The 20,826-nt window shown below is 42.6% G+C and overlaps 1 protein-coding gene across 1 annotated transcript; it reads right to left on the minus strand.

Annotated features, from left to right (window-relative positions):
* Window positions 1-14,726: 14,726 nt before the first annotated feature.
* Window positions 14,727-19,648, minus strand: LRAT (lecithin retinol acyltransferase). The gene is made up of 2 exons (XM_061191584.1): window positions 18,987-19,648; window positions 14,727-14,879 (listed from the first exon to the last, which is right to left on the minus strand). The coding sequence occupies exons 1-2, from the start codon at window positions 19,524-19,526 to the stop codon at window positions 14,727-14,729; spliced, it is 693 nt and encodes a 230-aa protein (XP_061047567.1). The 5' UTR covers window positions 19,527-19,648.
* Between the last annotated feature and the right edge of the window lie 1,178 nt (window positions 19,649-20,826).

The raw sequence follows: 20,826 nt of genomic DNA on the forward strand, positions 1-20,826 counted from the left end.
CACTTTGACAAGTTTCCCAGGTGATTCTGATGCAGGTGACCCATGGAGCTCACATTAAGGAACAGTACTATAGGAAATCAGAATAAGAGAAAATTATAATTGGCTGATATTAAGGTTTAAAAAGCAGTCCATTTGATGGAGGCAATCAAAGCTAATGAAATGTATATCTTGAAAAGAAAATTTATTTATTAAGAATGCTAGAAAATGAGGTGTGGGTATTAATAAAATACTTTAGTTGGCTAGGTATTGTCGTATTATTATATATGGATTATTATTCCCAAATATTTAGGATAAACACTGAGCATGTGCACACACACACACATACACCCCTCCCCACCCACATATTGATCACAATTGGATCTTCCCCTCAGGTGGAATCTTGAATGCTGTAAAACTCCATAGTTGTTATCAATATGATTGCTATTACAACTGTACAGTTACCTTAGCTTTCTTAGTTTCCAATTTTAGAAAAGGAGGTTCATTTACAATACAAGCTCTGGTTCCACTCCTGGCGTCTGTGTTAAGGCCACACTTCCATTTTCCCTCCCTCCTCCTTTCTCTGGCTGCTTCCAAACAAACCCTCCTGTTACCCAGCTTCTACATGAAAAGCTCTTCACTGCCCGTGGCCCTTTCTCTTCATAAAGTCCTTGCTTTAAAAGAGCCAGCACACCCAGTTGTTGTGAGCCAGGCCAGTGTGGCTGCTACTAGGATTTCCAAAAGGTCAGCAGCTGGGGCACATCATTCAAATGGGTGGACTGACTAAACCACCACTGGGCCTTGGGCCCTCCACTCCACCAGCATCAAGGCACCCTGCGGCTGCCCCAGACCCCCTCTGGCCATGCTCCACAACGTGTGGCAGCTGGAGGGCCAAGCACCAGCCTTGTTTCTAAGTTGTGGTGCAGAAGCTGGAGGACAAGAGAATCCCTTTAAAAACATTAACAGAAGGTACTGATGTGTAGATACCAAAGGAACTGTAAGCCTCCTAGAAATACTGCTCAGAGTATGCAAGAGGTGATACTAATATACGGCCCCTTGGTTAACATTTATTAAGCATATCTATGTGCCAACCCACTGGGGGGCTCAACATACTTTATAACCTTCATGATAATTTTTTTTAAGTTAATTAATTAATTAATTTATTATTATTATTTTTTAATATTTATTTTTGGCTGTGTTGGGTCTTCGTTTCTGTGCGAGGGCTTTCTCTAGTTGCGGCAAGTGGGGGCCACTCTTCATCGCGGTGCGCGGGCCTGTCACTATCGCGGCCTCTCTTGTTGCCGAGCACAGGCTCCAGACGCGCAGGCTCAGTAGTTGTGGCTCACGGGCCTAGTTGCTCTGCGGCATGTGGGATCCTCCCAGACCAGGGCTCAAACCCATGTCCCCTGCATTGGCAGGCAGATTCTCAACCACTGTGCCACCAGGGAAGCCCCCATGATAATCTTGAGAGTAAGTAATATGTTCCCTCATTTATACTTGAGAAGATTAAGCATGAGACTTTGCCAGAGTCTCCAGCTGGTCCAGAGCAAGACTCAAAGCTAGACGTGTTCATTTTATCACAAAGGTTCCCCAATGAAGACTGAATAGACTCGTAGAGGAAAAGTGAAATTATGATAAGGAACAGCAAATCAATGTGATAATTTTTATGAAACAACAGAAAATTAGAGGATTAAACAAGAGTAACATTTCCAATATATATAAATAGATTTTATTCCTATTAAATCGAGGAAGAGAATGATTTTGACAGTCTCCCATTAAATCAGATGGTAGGGGCTTCCCTGATGGCACAATGGTTAAGAATCCACTTGCCAATGCAGGGGACACAGGTTCGAGCCCTGGTCCGGGAAGATCCCACATGCCACGGAGCAACTAAGCCTGCGAGCCACAACTACTGAGCCCGTGAGCCACAACTACTGAGCCTGTGAGCCACAACTACTGACGCCCACGCACCTAGAGCCCGTGGTCTGCAACAAGAGAAGCCACCGCCACGAGAAGCCCGTGCACCGCAACGAAGAGTAGCCCCCGCTGGCTGCAACTAGAGAAAGCCCACGTGCAACGTAGCCAAAAATAAATAAAACAAAAACAAAACAAAAAATACAACGGTGGGCAAGAGGAAAACTTGCAAGACAGAACAGGTTGCTTTGCACTTCCGGCAGCACGTCATGTAGCCATGTGCAGCCCTCGCGGGGTGCGGCCCGGCAGCCAGGTGACCTGGGGGGATCACGCCCTGGAAAGCGGTTTTACCCTCGGAGCCAGTCACAAACACCTCAAATTGGTGCATACCAAATTTTTGGTATGTATGTTTTGATATGTTATTTATCTGGGCAACAGAAGAAATTTAGGAAGACCGAAAAGAGCATTTGCATCACAAACCCAGAGCCAAGTCCTAAGAATGAGGATTTTAAACCATGAGATGCGATAGTAGAGATAAGTAAAAGACTAAAAAGGACATTAACAAGGCAGAGTGATAAGTGCCACGTTTACGAATGTGGCTTACAAACCACAGCCTGAACAATGTCACCATCACTACTGTCCAGCAGGGGACGGAGACAGCACGGAGCCACTCTCGGCCGCCTTCTGGTGGTGAGAATCTCTGTGGCCTTGAGGGCTACGTAGGAGCCAACGAGGCACAGCGCCTTCCTGGCACCAAGCGCTCTGTGTATACTTGTCGAAGGGTTGTTTAGATGGCTGTTTAGATGTTTGAATGTAAGTCTGCCGAGGAACTAGAAACGAGAGACCTTTCTTACTTTGGCTGACTGGCAATAGAAAAAAAAACAAAAAACAACCACCTGTGGGACAGTGAAATTGTACTTATTCTTTAGAATTGATTGAGCACTGTCCTACACACTTAGAAACACTTTAAAAGAGCTTGTAGGTTAATTGGGGAGCGAGACAAGCCCGCTGTCAACAAGGCCAGTGCAAGGATCTCAAACCACAGTGTGAGGTGTTTCAGGGTGGGCTCAGCCTTTGTGCTCGGCCCCAGCCCCCATTTTAGGGTCACAGATAAAGGGAGCTGCTGGGCCTGCATCCAGCGGTTCACCCCCACTCAGGAGGGGGCACTCCGGTGTGAGCTTCGTTTTTGTTTCCTCACAATACTGCAAAAATTCTGTCAGGCGCTTAACAGGCACTCCTGGGTCCACATGAAGCTGGGAGTCCTGTCCTTGTCAGAGACTAGGCCAACCCCCTGGCCTTTGGACAGGGCCATCCTGAGCCCCTTGCCCCGCCTGCTCCCACCTCTGCCTTCTGTCCCATCTCCTAGGCTAATTTCCGCTGTAGGGCCTTACCCTTCAGACCCCACCGTCAGCTCTGTCTTGGTTTCTCAGTGGCCCCTGTCAACAGGGATTTCAGGGTTTGGTTCACAAGTGGTATAGAGACTAGAGGAAAAATGTTTAGAACTGTATATAGGAGGATAATCAATCCTGTCTGTTCTCAGAAAATGGCCAAGACGGATTTCTGCTGAATCAAAAATATTGCATATGTCACATATGTAAATAATATCCTTGGATCTGTAACCCAGGCCCCTCATTGTTTGTGATTCGACCACCTGCAATAGGCCTACAAGTTTTGTTTGAGGATTTGCATGGTTGCCTGTTGGTGGAGAGTCAGGATGGTCCACTTGTCATCTCCCCTGCGCCTCAGCTTTGCAGTATTCACCCAGTTAAGTTCCAGGGCTGTGATTTGGATTGTTAATTTCATTGCCCAGAAGTGACTCCTCACATACCCAGAGGATAAGTCCCAAACACCAAGATGCCCAGCTTAGGAAGCTGCTGTGCATCTGTGTGTGTACCAAAAAGCAGATGGTAGACAGACACACCTATTATTATTGTGATGGGCTTTTGTTTCATCTTAATACCATCTTGGCATTGCTTCACAAAAGGAGGCTGCTTTGTAAACAGTTCACTGTGGAATATAGAGTGTTCCCTGGTGTCAGCTCATAACTCCATCAGAGGACTGCTGAGCTTGAATAGCATCTGGTGTAACTGGGTACAATTTACATGGATACCTTAACAAAACTAAAACCAGACATCAACTGTGTCAGCTAAACTTTCAGATTCCAGGGGCAGGGGCCAATCTACCTTTCCGTTTCACTTCCTTGGGTGAGGATTTAAAATCTTAAGAATTATTACATCATATTGAACTAAAGTTCAATCTCTGTGGCCAGAAAGCACAGGTAAGGACTAGGAAAGTAAATAAACCCCTCCTCATGTCGAGTGACCACCGGCTAGATGTAGCAGTATGATCTTGGAAAGAAATTGATGACTTCATTTGCTTGATTGCACACAAATAGGGCAGTGTGAAATAATAGAGAATTTAGAGTAAAAATACTGTAGTTTGAGTCCTGATACTACATTCTGACTATGGGCTCTTGAGCATTTAACCTGCTTAGCCTCAGATTCCTTGACAGTTAAACAAGAATAACACCTTGGTGGTTAAAAACCACTCAATATTTTATTTATATATAAGTATTTATAGGCTCAATATTTATAAGCTCAGTTTCTTCATTATAGGGTAATAATTATTAAATGAGTGAATGTATGTGAAAGCCCTTTATAAAATAACAAATGCAAAAATGTTTTATTTTCTAAAGTCACTTTCAACTCAGATAGTTCCAATACTATGGTTGCAACATACCTGCTCCTTCAGAGTAGAAACTTTTATCTTCCACCTCTGAAGCCCCCCTGCCAAGTTCAGTGCCTAGGATATCATGGACACTAAATACATGTGAGCCACATGAAAGGAATGAAGCAGAATCTGAATCATTTGCTGTGGGAATGAGTTGGCTGCCTTCAGGAAGTAGTTAGTATCCTAAGCCTGAAAGTACAAATGTGGAGTGGTTGGTAAAATTGCCAAATGTGGGGGCTTCCCTGGTGGCGCAGTGGTTGAGAATCTGCCTGCCAATGCAGGGGACACGGGTTCGAGCCCTGGTCTGGGAAGATCCCACATGCCGCGGAGCAACTGGGCCCATGAGCCACAATTGCTGAGCCTGTGCATCTGGAGCCTGTGCTCGGCAACAAGAGAGGCCGCGATAGTGAGAGGCCCGCGCACCGCGATGAAGAGTGGCCCCCTCTTGCCACAACTAGAGAAAGCCCTCGCACAGAAACGAAGACCCAACACAGCCATAAATAAACAAATAAATAAATAAATAAATAATTTTTTTAAAAAATTGCCAAACGTGGTTGGTAACCATAGGGCATGAGAGCTCCCCCTTCTGGTCTCCCAACTCTGTTTATTTAGGTTTCTGTTTATTAATTTTTTTCACAGATTCTGGGTCCCTAGGAGAGACCTCCCAGACCCCACCATGTCTACCTCATACCAGGCAAAAAAAGTGTGCTTAGGAGCACATTCTAACGTGCCAACTTAGGAGTACGTCAGTAAAAGTTCCTTGAGCCTGCCCAGGGAAAGAGCCAAGCAAGGGTGGGGTGGCGGTGAGGGGGGGGAGCAGATAAAAGTTGACCTTTTCTAGTTTTCTTAGTCTGCCTTGCTATCTAGGTGGGAATATAACTTTGGGATCAAAGGGATAGCACTTGGTTCCAGAGTGGTCATGAGAATGAGCACTAGCAAAGTAAAGAAATCTGACTGAACTACAGAAGGAGATGTAACAGTCCCTGCAGGAGCAGCAAAGGGAAGCATAGGTGTAGCTGTTCACCTACAGAGGAGCTTGTCCCTCAACCAGATTGCTGTGGTGCTCTAAACCCATTTCCTTTCTTCGTTTCATTTTCAGATTTTCTCTCATCTTGTCTTATGTCTTCAATTCCTTTATAGTTTTTAAAATAATTGCCACAAACGTTTTTGTCACTTTACTGTCACTTTCAATCCTCATCCAGGTGTTGACCTGAAACAAATAGATTCCCAGATATTTCTCCAGCAAAGATGGGTTTATTTGGGATCAGCGCAGAATTGCAATTCAAGGTCTGCAACCATGGTGAGCCATGTGAAAGTCCCCTGCAAAAGTGGAGAAGAGGACTCTTTTATAGAGGGGAAAGGAAGTTGGGAGAGCTGTAGTAAACCAAGGGTCCATGGCTTTTCAGTGGCTGAGTCCTTCATGGGAAAGAAGAGGAGTCTTTCTTCCTATTGGGGTCAGCTATCTTCACAGGGCATGAGAGCTCCCCCTTCTGGTCTCCCAACTCTATTTAATTGAGGTTTCTGTTTATTAATTTTTTTACACAGGAAAAATTAGGTGTAGTATGAAATGAAAAGAATTTACCATCGTTCGAAATAGTGCCATTTGCAGAAACATGGATGCAACTAGAGATTATCATACTAAGTGAAGTAAATCAGAAAGAGAAAGACAAATATCATATGATATCACTTACATGTGGAATCTAAAATTTGACACAAATGAACCTATCTATGAAACAGAAACAGAATCACGGACATAGAGAACAGACTGGTGGTTGCCAAGGGGGAGGGGGTTGGGGGAGGGAGGGACCGGGAGTTTGGGGTTAGCAGATGTAAGCTATTATATATAGGACGGATAAACAACAAGGTCCTACTGTATAGCACAGAGAACTATATTCAGTATCCTATAATAAACCATAATGGAAAAGAATATTAAAAAAAGAATGTATATATATGTATAACTGAATCACTTTGCTGCACAGCAGAAATTAACACAACATTGTAAATCAACTATACTTCAATTAAAAAAACAAACAAACAAAAAAACCCAAAACAAAACAAAAACCAAAAAGAATTTACTGTTGTTGAATTCCCTGGTAGTCATTTGTCTGTGACTTGCTAGAGGTGAAGTGGAGAAAGATTTGTGTGGAGACGTGGGAGTTTGGAGGAGGCGTTAAGGGAGGCTGGAGAGGAAATCAATCTTGATGTCGTTCAAGTATGTAGCAATTGCTACCTCTTTGGTTTCCACCCAGCAGTGAGACACGTGGTCAGATCAGGTGTCTGGACTAATGTGGAGCTTAGGTTCTTCAGCCTGAGCAGATCCTTGGAGGCAGCTGCAGGCCCAGCCAGGCTTAGCCAACAAAAGCTGTTTATCTGATAAATCTTGGAAGTTCAGCTCATTGTTTGACTCAGTATAAACAAGGAGACTTTCTCAAGAATGCTAACACATTCTTCTTCAAAGAATAGGTGACTCAGTCAAGTGCCAGATAAAATGGTCTCAAAATTCTTCATGTATTGGGGTCAACATAGGACAAAGGGATAAGAAATCATTATTTTGTACACATTTTGTTGGACATGTTAGCCATTTGGATTTGTTTAATCTTCCATTCATGAATATTTGTGGAGATTTAATTGTAGAGAATCTGAAGAACTTATGAGGTCATGCTGCTCAAAAAGTTTCCAGAAGCAGTTGAATCTGAGTCTTGTATTGTGTCTTGATCTCTGCTCCATCATTCTGTGAAAGGGAAGAAATGGCAGTGGACTTCCCTCAACAGGTTGTTGGAATAAGAGCCCAAGACTAGAGTCCTGTGCAGTCTGTTTTATATTTCTACTCCTTCCCAATTCTCCTGACTCTCCTAGAATTTCTTTTATTTTTATTTTCATTTTTTTTACATGAAGTATAGTTGATTTACAAAGTTTCAGGTATACAGCAAAGTGATCCAGTTATACATATATATGTAAATATATATTCTTTTCAGATTCTTTTCCATCATAGGTCATTACAAGATATTGAATATAGTTCCCTGTGCTATACAGTAGGTCCTTGTTGTTTTTCTATTTTATATATAGTAGTGTGTATCTGTTAATCCCAAATTCCAAATTTATCCCTCTCCCACCTTTCCCCTTTGGTGACCATAAGTTTGTTTTCTGTGTGTGAGTCTATTTCTGTTTTGTAAATAAGGTCATTTGTATCATTTTTTTAAGATTCCACATATAAGTGATATCATATAATATTTGTCTTTCTCTGTCTAACTTCACTCAGAATAACAATCTCTAGATGACCCTCCTAGAATCTCTATCTGAATATGTGTTCTTTTCAAAGAAGCCAGTAGAAATGGGAACGTTCATTGATTTGACTGACCCTCTGATACTAATCACTGTTCTGAAAGAAAAGTACTGTTCTGATGATATTACAAGTAGGGTGTCTCTTAGAAAAGAATTATGAAAATTAACTTCTGATTTATGTTCTTAAATGAGGCATAAAGCAGTTCACAGTATGTTTCATTCCAAGCAAGGATGAAGTGAAAAAAGACATGTCAGATATTATACTGTTCTCTGAGTGTTTGTGCTTTGTTTCCTTCCTTTTCCCACCAAACTACTACAAAAAGAAGCCCACGCTCCTTTCCCATTTACATTCCGACCTACAATCTGCCTTCTCCCCTAACCTTCCTAACACCCCGCATCTAGCGTTAGTGGGATGCTTACCAATCAAGGTCACTCTGTCTCCTTGTTTGTCAAGTCCAATGTGAACAGTCTTCAGCCCTTCTCTCTCTTCTCTATCTTGATGCTATTCATACACTTCCTTCTAAAGCTCACCCTTCCACGGCTTCCTCACAGACCTTTCTGGTCTGCTCTAAACTTTGTACCATTATTCCTCAGTCTCCTTCGGGAAATGTTCTTGATCTTTCTTCCTCCCTCTTACTTGTTTGTGACTTTAGTCTCCTATCATTACATTTTATTTTAATTCTTCATAGACACCCCAAAATGGTCTAATTCATAGCCTGGGCTACATTTACCATTGTTATAATTGCCAGTACCTCTCTGTCTTGAACGTGAGATTCCAATTTCCAGTTGTTTATATTTCCACCTATGGGACCCTAGGCTACTCAAACTTTGTATATACCAAACCAGGCTCTTCCTACTTCTTCCAAGGCCCGCTCCCCTAAATTAGCCAGTATGGCACAATACAACCAGTTATATTGATGGGTGCCCAATTGTTCCTGTTAGCCCTCAGATATGTTTCTTGACTTTCGCAGCAGGCTGTTTCCCAGGCTCTCCTGTCAGCTGCTTTCTGGCTTTGTTGGCCAATGTAAGGCCCTCACAAGAGATTGGAGGCTGAGTGGAAGAGAGAAACCAAGGTATCACACACACACACACACACACACACATGCACATCTTGCCAGACAATACTTAGAAAAATTTCTGTGTTCTTGGTTGGACACTGTATGAAACACCCTCCCCCTTTTACACTCCTCGAATCATTCCATTCTCTCCTCTCCATCCCCACTGCCACTGACTTACATTACCCAGTCTTCATCATTTCTCTCCTACATCTTGGTGACAGAATGGATGTCCTTTGAGTTACATCTCCTCATGCAATCCATCCTCTATGTTGTTGCAGACAGCTCTGGAAGGTGATGATCAAGTACTACTCTCCCTCTAACCTGGCTGATAGCCATCTGCAAAGGAAAATCAGTTACAAGTAGCTCCTTAGAGTAGCTCCACCATGACTTGGAGCCCATGGTTGTGCAACTTGGCAACAACTGATTGGCCCAAGGATGTCACCTGATCTGAAGGTATCTGACCTAAAGGATATGAGGGTCCAGTGGCCCATGAGGCAGCCTGGTTCGAGAACTTTGTTCATTGGAAGCAGCAATATTGCACCATGATTAGTCAGCCTAATTAGATCCTTTGGCAGTTTTCAGTGAGAGACAGAGACCTGGTAGAGTGAAGCAGAAGTGAAAGAAACAGTAAAGGATTTAAGGAAAGCCATGAAGCATCAGAAGCAATGACACACTTAGTGTTAGTAGCAGCAGGTAGGCAGCCATGGGAGTAGCAGGTAAAAGCTCAATGGGAAGAAATGTTGGGGACAGAATCTAGAGTCAGGAAAAGGATGGCACCAGGGTCGCTGCTGGGACATGGGAGCAGTTGTGAGCTGATGGGGGAGAAGGGACCAATCACCTGTTTGAGGAGATTCCTGTACTTCCCGCTTCTCCATCTACCTTAAATAAACCTCTGTCCATAAAATGTTGTTTCTTTTCCTCACAATCTGATTCCACCCCCATTCATCATGTGTTTCACAAAATTGCATGCTTATTAGATTCAGCCGAGGCACTTGGAGAGTTTAGGAAACATTTTCTCTGTACTCGGGACTTTAACAGTGTAAAGCCCCCCATGGTCTTGCCTCTTGTCTCCACCATCACCTGAGCGGAGCTGTTCTTCCTCAAAGGAACAGTGAGTTCTTTGTAACAGTACTGGGCACCTTTTTCTCAAGGCAACAACATAAACACAGGTGATTGTTCTTAATGACTAGCAGCAATCCAGCTGCAGGAGGGGCCTCATGACTGTGCCTTTGTATTTACTGCTCCAGGTGCCTGCAATGGCCTGGAAAAGGGAGTTCTCATTCACTTTAAATATTTGTATCCTTTACAGTTCAGTTAAGGTGTCAGTGAAGACTTCTCTGCCATCATCCCTCTCCTTTACTGACCGGTCTCGTCTCTCTGTTCTTCTGACACCTCTACAAGCTTATCATTTTGAAATCTATTGACTTGCCATTCTCTCTCCTTAGACTGAGCAGCTACAGAACTAAGATTCTAACTAGTTCATTCTGTGTGGCCCTGCTTGGAGTACACAGAAGGTCTGCAAGAAATTAATACATTCATTGGAGGAAAGCTCGTCCAGTTTATGGGAGGCCTCAGGGAACTGATGTGGTACAGTGGAAAGAAAGCTGGAGTCAAGGTTGGGATCTGGCTCTAATTATTTGCATAATCACAAAGTATCTCAACCTCTGTGCCTGATTTTCCACCTCTAAAATCTGGTTAGAGGTTTAAGGGTTCAGCCCAGTAACTTCTGTGGTCCTTGCAATGCTGTGAATGCATTTCAAGACTGGCCTGGGACTTGTTCCCGTTGATGCCTCATTCCCACCACACCCATGGCCAGTGTAAAGCTGCAGGCTGCCTTGGTAGCATTACACATCTGATTATAGAGTTCATGCCCATGGCTCTGATTGTTGTTGTTGCTTGATTTTGTGGAATGGAGAAGGGATTTGTTATTTAATATTACACAGAACCCTTTTCTACATAATCAAGGTAGGCTTCAAGATGTAGATAACATAGATTATATCAACCCGAAGGCAGATCCACAAAAAATTTTAATTTCAAATATATAAAACTATGTTCAGTAAAGGAAGCTTTGAGAGGCAAAAACTTTCAGGCTACCATGTTCAAAAAAAGTGTTTTGTTATCTACTTTTACGTATTTCAGATTGAAAGATGAGAGGGGACAGTATGTAAAATTGATTTTATTGAACATGCATGTATACCAAATATAAAACTAGTTGAGCTGACAGATCTAGTTAGGTAAAGCTCTCTAAACAGATCCTATAAAACAGAATATTAGCAGCCATCATTTCTTACAGTCTTCTCATCTATAACAAAAGACTTTTGCCATTGGCATAACTTTGATATTGCCAGAAAACATTTTTGATACTTGAAAGTAACAGTATGAAATATAAAATGGAAAAATATGAAATATATATTCTGAAAAAAATAATTTTTTAAAAAACAAATCCATACTTATTTGCTTGTTCTTGGGAAGAAACATATCTAGCAGAACAAAGATCTGGAGCATCCAATTTACACACGGTCACCACATTAATTTATTTTTCAGGAACCAACTTTCTGGCAGGAAAGAAGAATGCATGACTCCTCCCTGACACCCCACCAGGAGTTACTCATGAGTCAATTATAAGGATTTGGCTAAAGTCAGCTGACATTTCCTTGACATGTTTACTCTCCACCCTTACAATTACAGGCCATTACTTGAGAGATTGAGGACCATAACTAGTCTCCTAAGATCCCTTTGTCATCTTGCCCCATGCCTCCATCTTCCAACATGCTTTTGGGAGTTACCTCTCTGAACCCCAAGTCTCCATTGCCAGTTCATAAAGTCCAAACTTGGTCTACACAAGACTTGCACCACCTGATCACTCTCCCGGCATCTCTCCTCATCAGCCCTGCTCTGCTCTAGCCTCTGAACCACTTGCACTTGCCTGAATGCCCCATGCAGTTTCAGGCTTTCAGTCCCTGAATTAGAAAGTACCTCACTCTTCTGTGCCAGGCACGGTGGGGGCAGTTCTCGTGCATTTGCTCATGCTGTCCCCAGTGTGTAGAATGTCCTGCCCCAGATCTGTCCTTTTGGAAAACACTCCGATTTTCCAAGTCTCAATACAGTTCCTATAATTTTGACCTTATCAGTGAAAACGAACCACTTCTTTTTCTGTGCCTTCAATCAGCTCTATTGCAGAAAGTCTTAATACATCCTTCTGTGTATATGAGACCATCAGCTTTGAGGAGAAGGTCAATGTCTCATTCATCTTTTTATCCCCAACACCTGCATAGTACCTGATACTTGCATTATTTCATTTTAGCCCTGGCTAGTCCTGTTCAGCCTTTAGTGAGGTATGGCAAAGAACAAAATAAGCCACCAAAAGCTGCATCAGACACTACTGGGTTATCATTTCACAAGTTAGAACAGAAATGTGCAGGACCATAAGGATGAATCTTAACTAATGAAGCCCAGAGGAATTCACTAGAGACATTAATGGCTCAGGCTTTCTTCCATAACCACAATCAAGGATATATGCTTCTCTTTCTACCTTGTTAAGCAACTAATCAAACTGAGCACAACAAAACGAAAACTCTCCTTTTCTCCTAGTAGTTCAACAAATTCTAGGGAATATAAATCTTCCTTCTGGTTCCCTCTTCCCACAAGTAGTGGAACACGTCAGTATGATGAGACCCCCTCTTACTATTTCTCTGCCTGATGCTGGCACTTCCTCCTTCACACAGATTTCTCTGACCCTTCAGGAAGATTTCATTTCTTCTACCCCTGTTTTCCCATAGCACTGTGTATACTCTAATACAGGTAGTTAACAAATAATAATAATTCTAGAGCATGAAATTGTAATAGGTCAGAGTCTGGCACATAACGAGCACATGAATGGTGAATTGAATCTTGCTTTAAGGATATGAGTCAAGACTAATTATGTTAATTCCAACCTTAAGTACTTCCCTTGGCTTTTAATGAGGGATTATGATCTTTGAACAGATTTAACGTCACACAGTGGTTTTTGCTACCTGCAATACCAAAGTCTGCAGAAGAAGATGTTAATTATTTATGAGGACACCATATTTTTTAAATGAATTTATTTAAACAATTGCTACATGAATAATATACAGTAAGTGAAAAACCACTAATACAATGGAGTTCTCATAGTGGTTGTTTTTATGTATACACACTTAAGATAACTTTAAGTGGTTGGAATAGGCCCATAGAACACTTTATTCTGTGGTGTTTGTCATTTCATGCTTTAATTATTCAAAACATTTAAATAATTAAACAAAGTTTAATTATTATTAAACTCTGAATTTGTTGTAGGTAAATTAGTGGCGATGTACTAAAAGCTGCTCTTAAATTTGTTTTGATTTGAGTGACTAACCCCACCCTCCTCATACCACTCATTATGTGACTCATTATTTTGTGATTCTTGATAGTTTATAAAGCAATTTTAATACTTGAAATGCAAGTCTAGCTTGTAGCTTACTTTTTAGAATTTGGTAATTTTGTAAAAGTACTTGCATGCTTGCTTTAACACTGCTACATCTCAACTCTGATATTAAAACAGCCTCTGTGTAATCAATTTACATGCCTGGTGGTACTAAGACACTTAAAAATGATTTCTAACAGTTATTTCCTTTGATCCTACTTGTTTGGGTTTTATATATTGCTGAAGCATCATTCTTTTAAGGATGTAAACTATACTGACTTAGCAATGAAATGGAACAAATGAAACAAATCTCAGGGCTTTTAAAAATTATACAGTGCATTAGTAAGTGCTTTAAAATTAAACTATCCAATGACGACATACATGCAAGTTACACCACAGACGCAAGGGCATAAGAAAATGGATTGAACATGCTTTTACGTTCACCTCCACCAATGCTCTATACTAACTACACTGGTATGACAATAAAGCAATCAAGAACTAACTTAATTTGTCTCTCATCAGTCTGAGTGTATGTGGATATCTGTGTATTTAACTGGCACACATGCACTCCAGGTACCCGAATTACTTCAATCCTATGTTCATTTTCCTCTCAGAGTGGTTTACAGTAACTACAGTGACAAATAAAAGGAAAAAAAAATGAATGCCAGGTTTCCTACTAAGTAAAGCCAAATCAAATCAAACTATAGCATTAGTAGCTATTTCTGCAGGAAAACACAGATTTCTATAGTTCTCGTCAGTTACTTTATCATTAAACCTTACCTTTGCCAATATTGTTTCAAGTAATGAAGTTATTCTTGACCTATTGGAAATTATATATAATACATGAAAAAATTGTGATTTTTTTTTTTTGGCCGATCATCAAACATGTTTTGAATAAGGGAAATTTTTTTAGTTTAATATAATTTTTCAATGAAACAGTATAAATTTACAATAAAGTTAGTGGTCTCGTTCAGTAAATTTTCCAATCTTCTAATTCAGGCTTAACAGAGAAGAACAATGATTACAGGAGACAAAAAATAACACAAATAATCTCCTGCGGCCATCATCTTAGGGGCTGATTTTCTTGTAATGGAGAATTCTAGCACAAGCTGTCATGTTTCCAAGATTCGCAGTGCTTTGAAATGGAACTGCCTGGGAAGATTCAGAAAGCCATTGTTCTTGGGCTTACACGGTAAGCACTTTGTGTGATTCTTAATCACATTTTTATCCAGCACGCAGTATTACAGGTCACATTTTTCTCAACGATGCTTATACTGATTTGTGCTCTATAAATATAAACATATCTACACACAGAATACACACACTGAAACGAGGGTATGAAGTTAGCCAGCCATCCATAAGCAGAATGGAATAAAAATTGCAGGAAGGGCAGTATATGATGCCAAACCCAGACAGACTATAGATGCCAATCCCAAGACTGCCGAAGCAAGAACACTTCTCTGATCACGAATAATTATCTTCACATTCTCACAAAACTGGAAAATAAAATTTAAGAATATTAGAAAAGGTGGCTAAACCTAGGAAGAATCACATATACCAAATAGTAGAGCACAACTTTCCCAGCTATTTTCTATCTACCAGAAGAATTAGAATTTCTCTCACGACCTTGGAAAGAATTTAAGATGTTAATAGTTCAGTTTCTTGATTCTACATCCCATAGTAGCTGAAATGATACTTTAGGCAACTAGGTTAATACTGACAGTTGCCTTTGTACATACACAACATTTATAGAAAACTACAGAGAATGTAACCACATAAAAGTTATTCAGGATTAAAGGTTAAAGACAACATTAAACTGCCTCTCAATAACAATAACATATTCTAAAGTAAAATGAGCAAACGGATCTCTAATCTCAAACAAATAGAATTTAGCCTATCATTATTGGTGAATTCAATTCCTACAACTCACCGTTCTAAAATTTGGTGATACTTTTGATTATAACATTCTGATAAGTCTCAAAATCTAAAGGCATAGAAAGTCTAATTTTGTTGTCATATCCCATTCCCTGCCAAAATACATTAAATTCATAATCAATTATGTGACACAAAATTGACTGCTAGAAATAAAGATAAATTAAACAGGATTCTTACCCCCCGAAGAATGCATTTTTCTAAGATGTATAATTTTTTTTCCTTAGAAAACAAATTTTTCTTAGAAGTAATGGCCTATGTCTGAGTTCTGGATCACCTTTTAATCATTTAGCATGTCCAGACTACCCTCTTCTCCTCCATGGGAATACTGAGGTTGTTGTGAGGATCAGATGAGATTTTTTTGCAAGAGTACTTTGTATTCGTCTGCATGCTGTATAAATGTAAGGTATTACAACGATTATTATCACTGCTAGATCTGTTGACAATTATCTCTACTTCATCACTGTTGGGGCAGAATTTAGCAATTAATTGCTCCATTTTGCTAAGAGTTTCCTACTCATACTGGTTTTAAGCTCCTTTTCTAGACGTGTCATTGTATATGCTTTTAGGGTCTCCTACCGTGGCGTATTTAGTACTGGAGAGCTAGGTTTCCAAATTCTTAATGGAATGAATGCACAAGTCCAATATATTTTAACACACTACCTTCACTGCAAGGCTGTCTCTGTCTGTACTTTTATACAGTATCTCAACAAATATGAAATTTCCTGTTGGTTATCCAGATGTCATTCTTTTTATATGTCAAACATACGATTTGTCTCTTTTTACTAAACTAACAAGACATTGAGTAACAAATACACAATCTTAAAGTGATGAGGATCAAACTGAATGAAGTTTTCAGGACAATGAGAAAAGCTGCTTGGCAAATAATGGGGAGATATACATTTAGGTAAATAAGAATGTTGTCTTGATACAGTCATGCTTCTTTTATCTTTTTCCAATAATTTTTAACTAAGGCCAACATAGAATCATTGTGGACTCTCTTTCCCCCAAAAGAAGACTTGCACAAGGAGCATCTTGTTGCTAATGTCCTGTTCTTGTTCATTTGGCCATCAGTCCAGGAGGTACCGCTGGTGTTGCTCCACAGTAGGAAATGTCCTCTAGGTTCTAGTTGTTAAGAAGCCTACAGGGGAACTTTTGAGCACTGAATCCCCGGAAATTAAAAGGGGTATGTGTATTCATTTTGGCAATGCAAAGCAATATCAGCAAAGAAAAAAAAGCATAAGGAATAGTAACAGTTACTAATTAAAGGGCTTTATAGTTTATGAAATACTGAAATTGTTAACAGTAATATAAAATAGTTTAATTTTATGATTTCTAAACTTGTAAAGAAGAGCATCACTACAAAGAAAAAAAAAAAAAGATTCTCTTCCAGTTCACTTTCACATTAGTTGCAGTGTTTTCCTGAGAGTAAGTGCTCTTGAGAGCTTTTATAAACACAAATTTAAGTGACAGACAACTTTGCAACTCTCATGTTATGCTGATAATAGTTGTATATATGGAGAACTCAACAATCAGTCCCAGAATTGTCATTTCTTATGTTTCCAAAAAATAGAAACCAGTCCTCCTTCAGTACTAATGACCTACTTCTCTCAGGGCATGTTCAAAAACAGTCCTTAGGGCTTCCCTGGTGGCGCAGTGGTTGAGAATCTGCCTGCCAATGCAGGGCATACGGGTTCGAGCCCTGGTCTGGGAAGATCCCACATGCCGCGGAGCAACTAGGCCCGTGAGCCACAATTACTGGGCCTGCACGTCTGGAGCCTGTGCTCCGCAACAAGAGAGGCCGCGATAGTGAGAGGCCCACGCACCGCGATGAAGAGCGGCCCCCACTTGCCGCAACTAGAGAAAGCCCTCGCACAGAAACGAAGACCCAACACAGCCATAAATAAATAAATAAATAAAATAAATCAAAAAAAAAAAAAAAACAGTCCTTAGAATTGGAAAATTTGGAATGGGGATTTTTTTTTCCCCCGGGAAATCTACTCTGTGGTCAAATTGTTTGTTAGACCATTCAAAGTGAAGACAAAAACTCAAGTTTCACAAGAGGTGCTATGCAGCAACAGCAATTAAAGCACTTCTCTACGTCTGTAAAATCTTACAGAGTTTCCAAAGAGGAAAAACTACTCCAACTAGTTATTTATGCTGATTAAATATTTTACTACCTTAAAAAAGCACTTGTACTGTCTTTTTTGTTTTTTGATTTTTTGGAGAAATGTATAATACAGTGCTATATGTGTTCCATGAAAGGGTAACTCCTAATTATGGAAGGGAAATACTGTTTTTCCTTAGAGAAATGATTTGCTTGGGTCCTAAGTAAATCTGACGTGTTTCCTTTTGAACACTTTTGGAGCCAGTGTTTGTAAATGTGGTGAAGTTCATTTCTAAACAGGCATGGACTGAAGCTGTGATTCTTGAATCACTGCACAGTGCTCTAACTGTATTTTTATTTTGCTTAGAAAAGAATCCCTAGATTGAGACTGTTGTGGCTTTATAAACAATCTGTAAGGAGTTTTATACACAGATGTATACAAGCACTATATGTTCATGCTCTGCGACAGGAGAGAAAGATTTTCACATATGGGTCAAAAAATTAAGATGTGGAGCAATAAAAAATTGGTTATATGGACTTAGATTCTTTTGGTACCCAAATATCTAAACATGAAGAGTATAATCTGAAGCTTATTACGTGATTGCCCAGGTTTTCATTGTGAAGGGTGCACACTAACAATACCTCTTCAGCAACTGCATAGAAGACTTTCAATTGCAAATGAAGTTGCAGGCTTAAAATTTGATTTTTACAAGTTAAGAGGTTTCAAAAGGCAATAAAAATCCATTGTTTTCCTTTGGGTTTGTAGCTAATTTAATCATCTTAAATTCTAACAGTTTTTCCCCCCTTTTTATAGTACCCATAAAATTACTTTCCAACATTTAATGGCTCTTCTTGAAAACCAATTGTTTTGATCTCTGGGGAACCCAGAAACAATCTAACCCACCTGTGGGGCTAGTGTGTAAAGGATGCTTAACAATGGGGAAGTCTAGATGGGAATTAAAGCCAACGCAGAAGGAATGCAGAATACCAAGGAAAAGACTTCTCTGAAGCTCAGCCACAGGAGTAAGGGATCTACCAGGGAGGTCTTCTTAACGGAAATTTTGGCAGTTTATCTTAAGCAAAGGAAATTCACTCTCTGCAGCTTATAGATGGGGAAAACAGCATGCTTCCTTGTTTTAAAGGCACAACAATTTGTACTATACAGTGTTACGGATTAAATATAAACTCTGGACACCTTCCTTCCAACTGCAATTCTTGGGTAAAGTTGCAAGCACACGGCGACAGATTTTCTGTGACCCTCCCAGTCACCTGCCCATTGTCATTTCAACTACGCTGAATGGACACCCTGATGACTTCTGCAGCAATAACTGGGCAGCTCTCTGGCATCGCTGGCAGCGGTACTGCATTGCCACACTCTTTCACCGTGCATTTCGAGATATCCTGCAAGGCACATCGCCGTTTATTTAGTTTTTTGGCTTCCCTGACGAACACCAGAGGGTTCGTTACTAAATCTAGAACTCAATCCCTGCTCCCAGGGGATAGGAAAGGTTAGGGATGGGAGGGGGCGTCCCCACCGAGCCCACCGGGGAGTCACACGTGGTACCTTGTCGGCCTGGGGGCTAATCGCGGTGCCGAACCTGCAGTAGGTGACGAAGTGCTCGCAGTTGTTCCAGAGTAGGCTGTAGGGAGTCATGCCCAGCAGCTTCTCCGCCCTCCGCGCCACCTCTTCGTTGAGCAGCGCCTTCTTCTTGAGGGACCTATCCAGGTGATTGACCAGGATGTCGGCTCCGTAGGCGAAGTCCTCCACTGTGTCCACGCGGATGCTGGCCACCCTGCCAATGACGCCCAGGATGAGACGCTTGTTGGAGACCACCTTCTGCGTGAGCTCCTTGTCGTCAGTCAGGGCCAACAGGATGTCGGGCATCATATGGGCGACACGGTTGTCGCCCAGGTAGATGCCATAGTGTGTCAGGTGGGTCCGAGGCACCTCCAGAACGTCGCCGCGGAGAAAAGAGTTGATCTCATAGAAAGTGTTCCTTGCCTTGTCTTCGCCCGGGGCGCCTGAACTGAAGAGCTTGAAGTTGGAGATAAGGAGCAGCTTCTCCAGCACTAGTGACACCGCCTCCAGCATTGGGTTCTTCATCCTGCAGGGAAAAGGGTGTCTTGGGGGGACCGTCGCCACTCGGGCACAGCCGGGCCGGGCAAGGTGAGCTGGCCGGACAGGGGCGCTGCGCCGCTGCTCACCCGCAGGCCAGCCGCCCAGTGCCACGGGGCACGCCGTCTGCGCAGGAGGCAGTGAGAGAAAAAAGGGAGGGGGAGAAGCCAGGCGATCGGCTTGGCCGCACCGCACTGGCGACTGAGGAGCTGGCGGCGGCTAGCCACGGAACCAGTGGGACCCGCCCTGCGAGCCCCAGGCCGGGAAGCGCACCTGGAGGCGGTGCCGGGGAGCAGGGCCGCGCGCGGTGCACTCAGCTGTGCCTTTTCTGTGGCCTTTTATCGCCCTCGAGGGGGCGGGGCCGAACGCCGTCACAGACCCAGGAAGAGAGCTGATTGGGCGCCGGCGGCAAACGCCGCTCGCTGCGGTGTCGCGCGGGACCGCAGGCTCTTTGGAAGGGGCGGGCCGCCTTGGGCTTCTAAGTTCCGCCCTGCGACCCCTTCCACATGCAGGCTTCCTCTTGCGCTGGATACCTTAGCACTTACCGCCTTTAAGCGGCCGTTTTTGGAGAGTGGTGGCCGAGGCGTGACCGCACAAAAGATCTTGCACCTGTCTAGACTGGGGCGCGTTCTGGGCACGTTGGGGACGTTTTCGGTGGAAAGTCCCCTCGGGCGAGATTTCTGAGCAGAACCACCTCCCTCTAAAGGGTTCTCGGAGACCGCGGCTTACTAAAATATTTGCATATACTCTGGGAAGTGTGCGCGCGTCGTAAGCCTGCAGACTCCTTCCTAAACTCCGTAGAGGCGTGGCCCCGCACACCGCGCGCTCTCCTCCCCTTTAAATGTCAGTAATGCCCCTAGCTTTCAGCTGGCGCGCGGGTGGGAAGCGACCGCGCGGGTGGGAAGCGACCCCGCGCTCAGAGGCACCAGTGACCGTTGAGCGTACGGCTCCCAATGGTCAGCACGTAAAACGGCGAAGCGCCCAACGTCCTCCTGGAAAGCCCGATTCATGTCAAGTTTATTTCTCCTGCTTCAGGGTCACATGGATCCAGCTTCGGTTCACCCACCGAAACTTTGCCGCTCTCTTAAAGCGCAGCCTCCGGGAGATGACCAAGTAAGGAAGAGGTCCTGCCCCGCAGCGGGCCCCAGGCTCACCCGCGAGGCGGTCCTGGGGAGCACCCGGGCTAGGGAGCAGCGGTCTCGGCGTCCGCGCCAGGCTCGGCACGCGGTGTCCCGACCCTGCGCAGAGTTCCGTGCTAACGCATTAAGTAAACGCTTGAATTCCTCGG

The sequence above is a fragment of the Eubalaena glacialis genome, chromosome 5 (assembly GCF_028564815.1).
Source record: "Eubalaena glacialis isolate mEubGla1 chromosome 5, mEubGla1.1.hap2.+ XY, whole genome shotgun sequence".
Taxonomy (NCBI): domain Eukaryota; kingdom Metazoa; phylum Chordata; class Mammalia; order Artiodactyla; family Balaenidae; genus Eubalaena; species Eubalaena glacialis.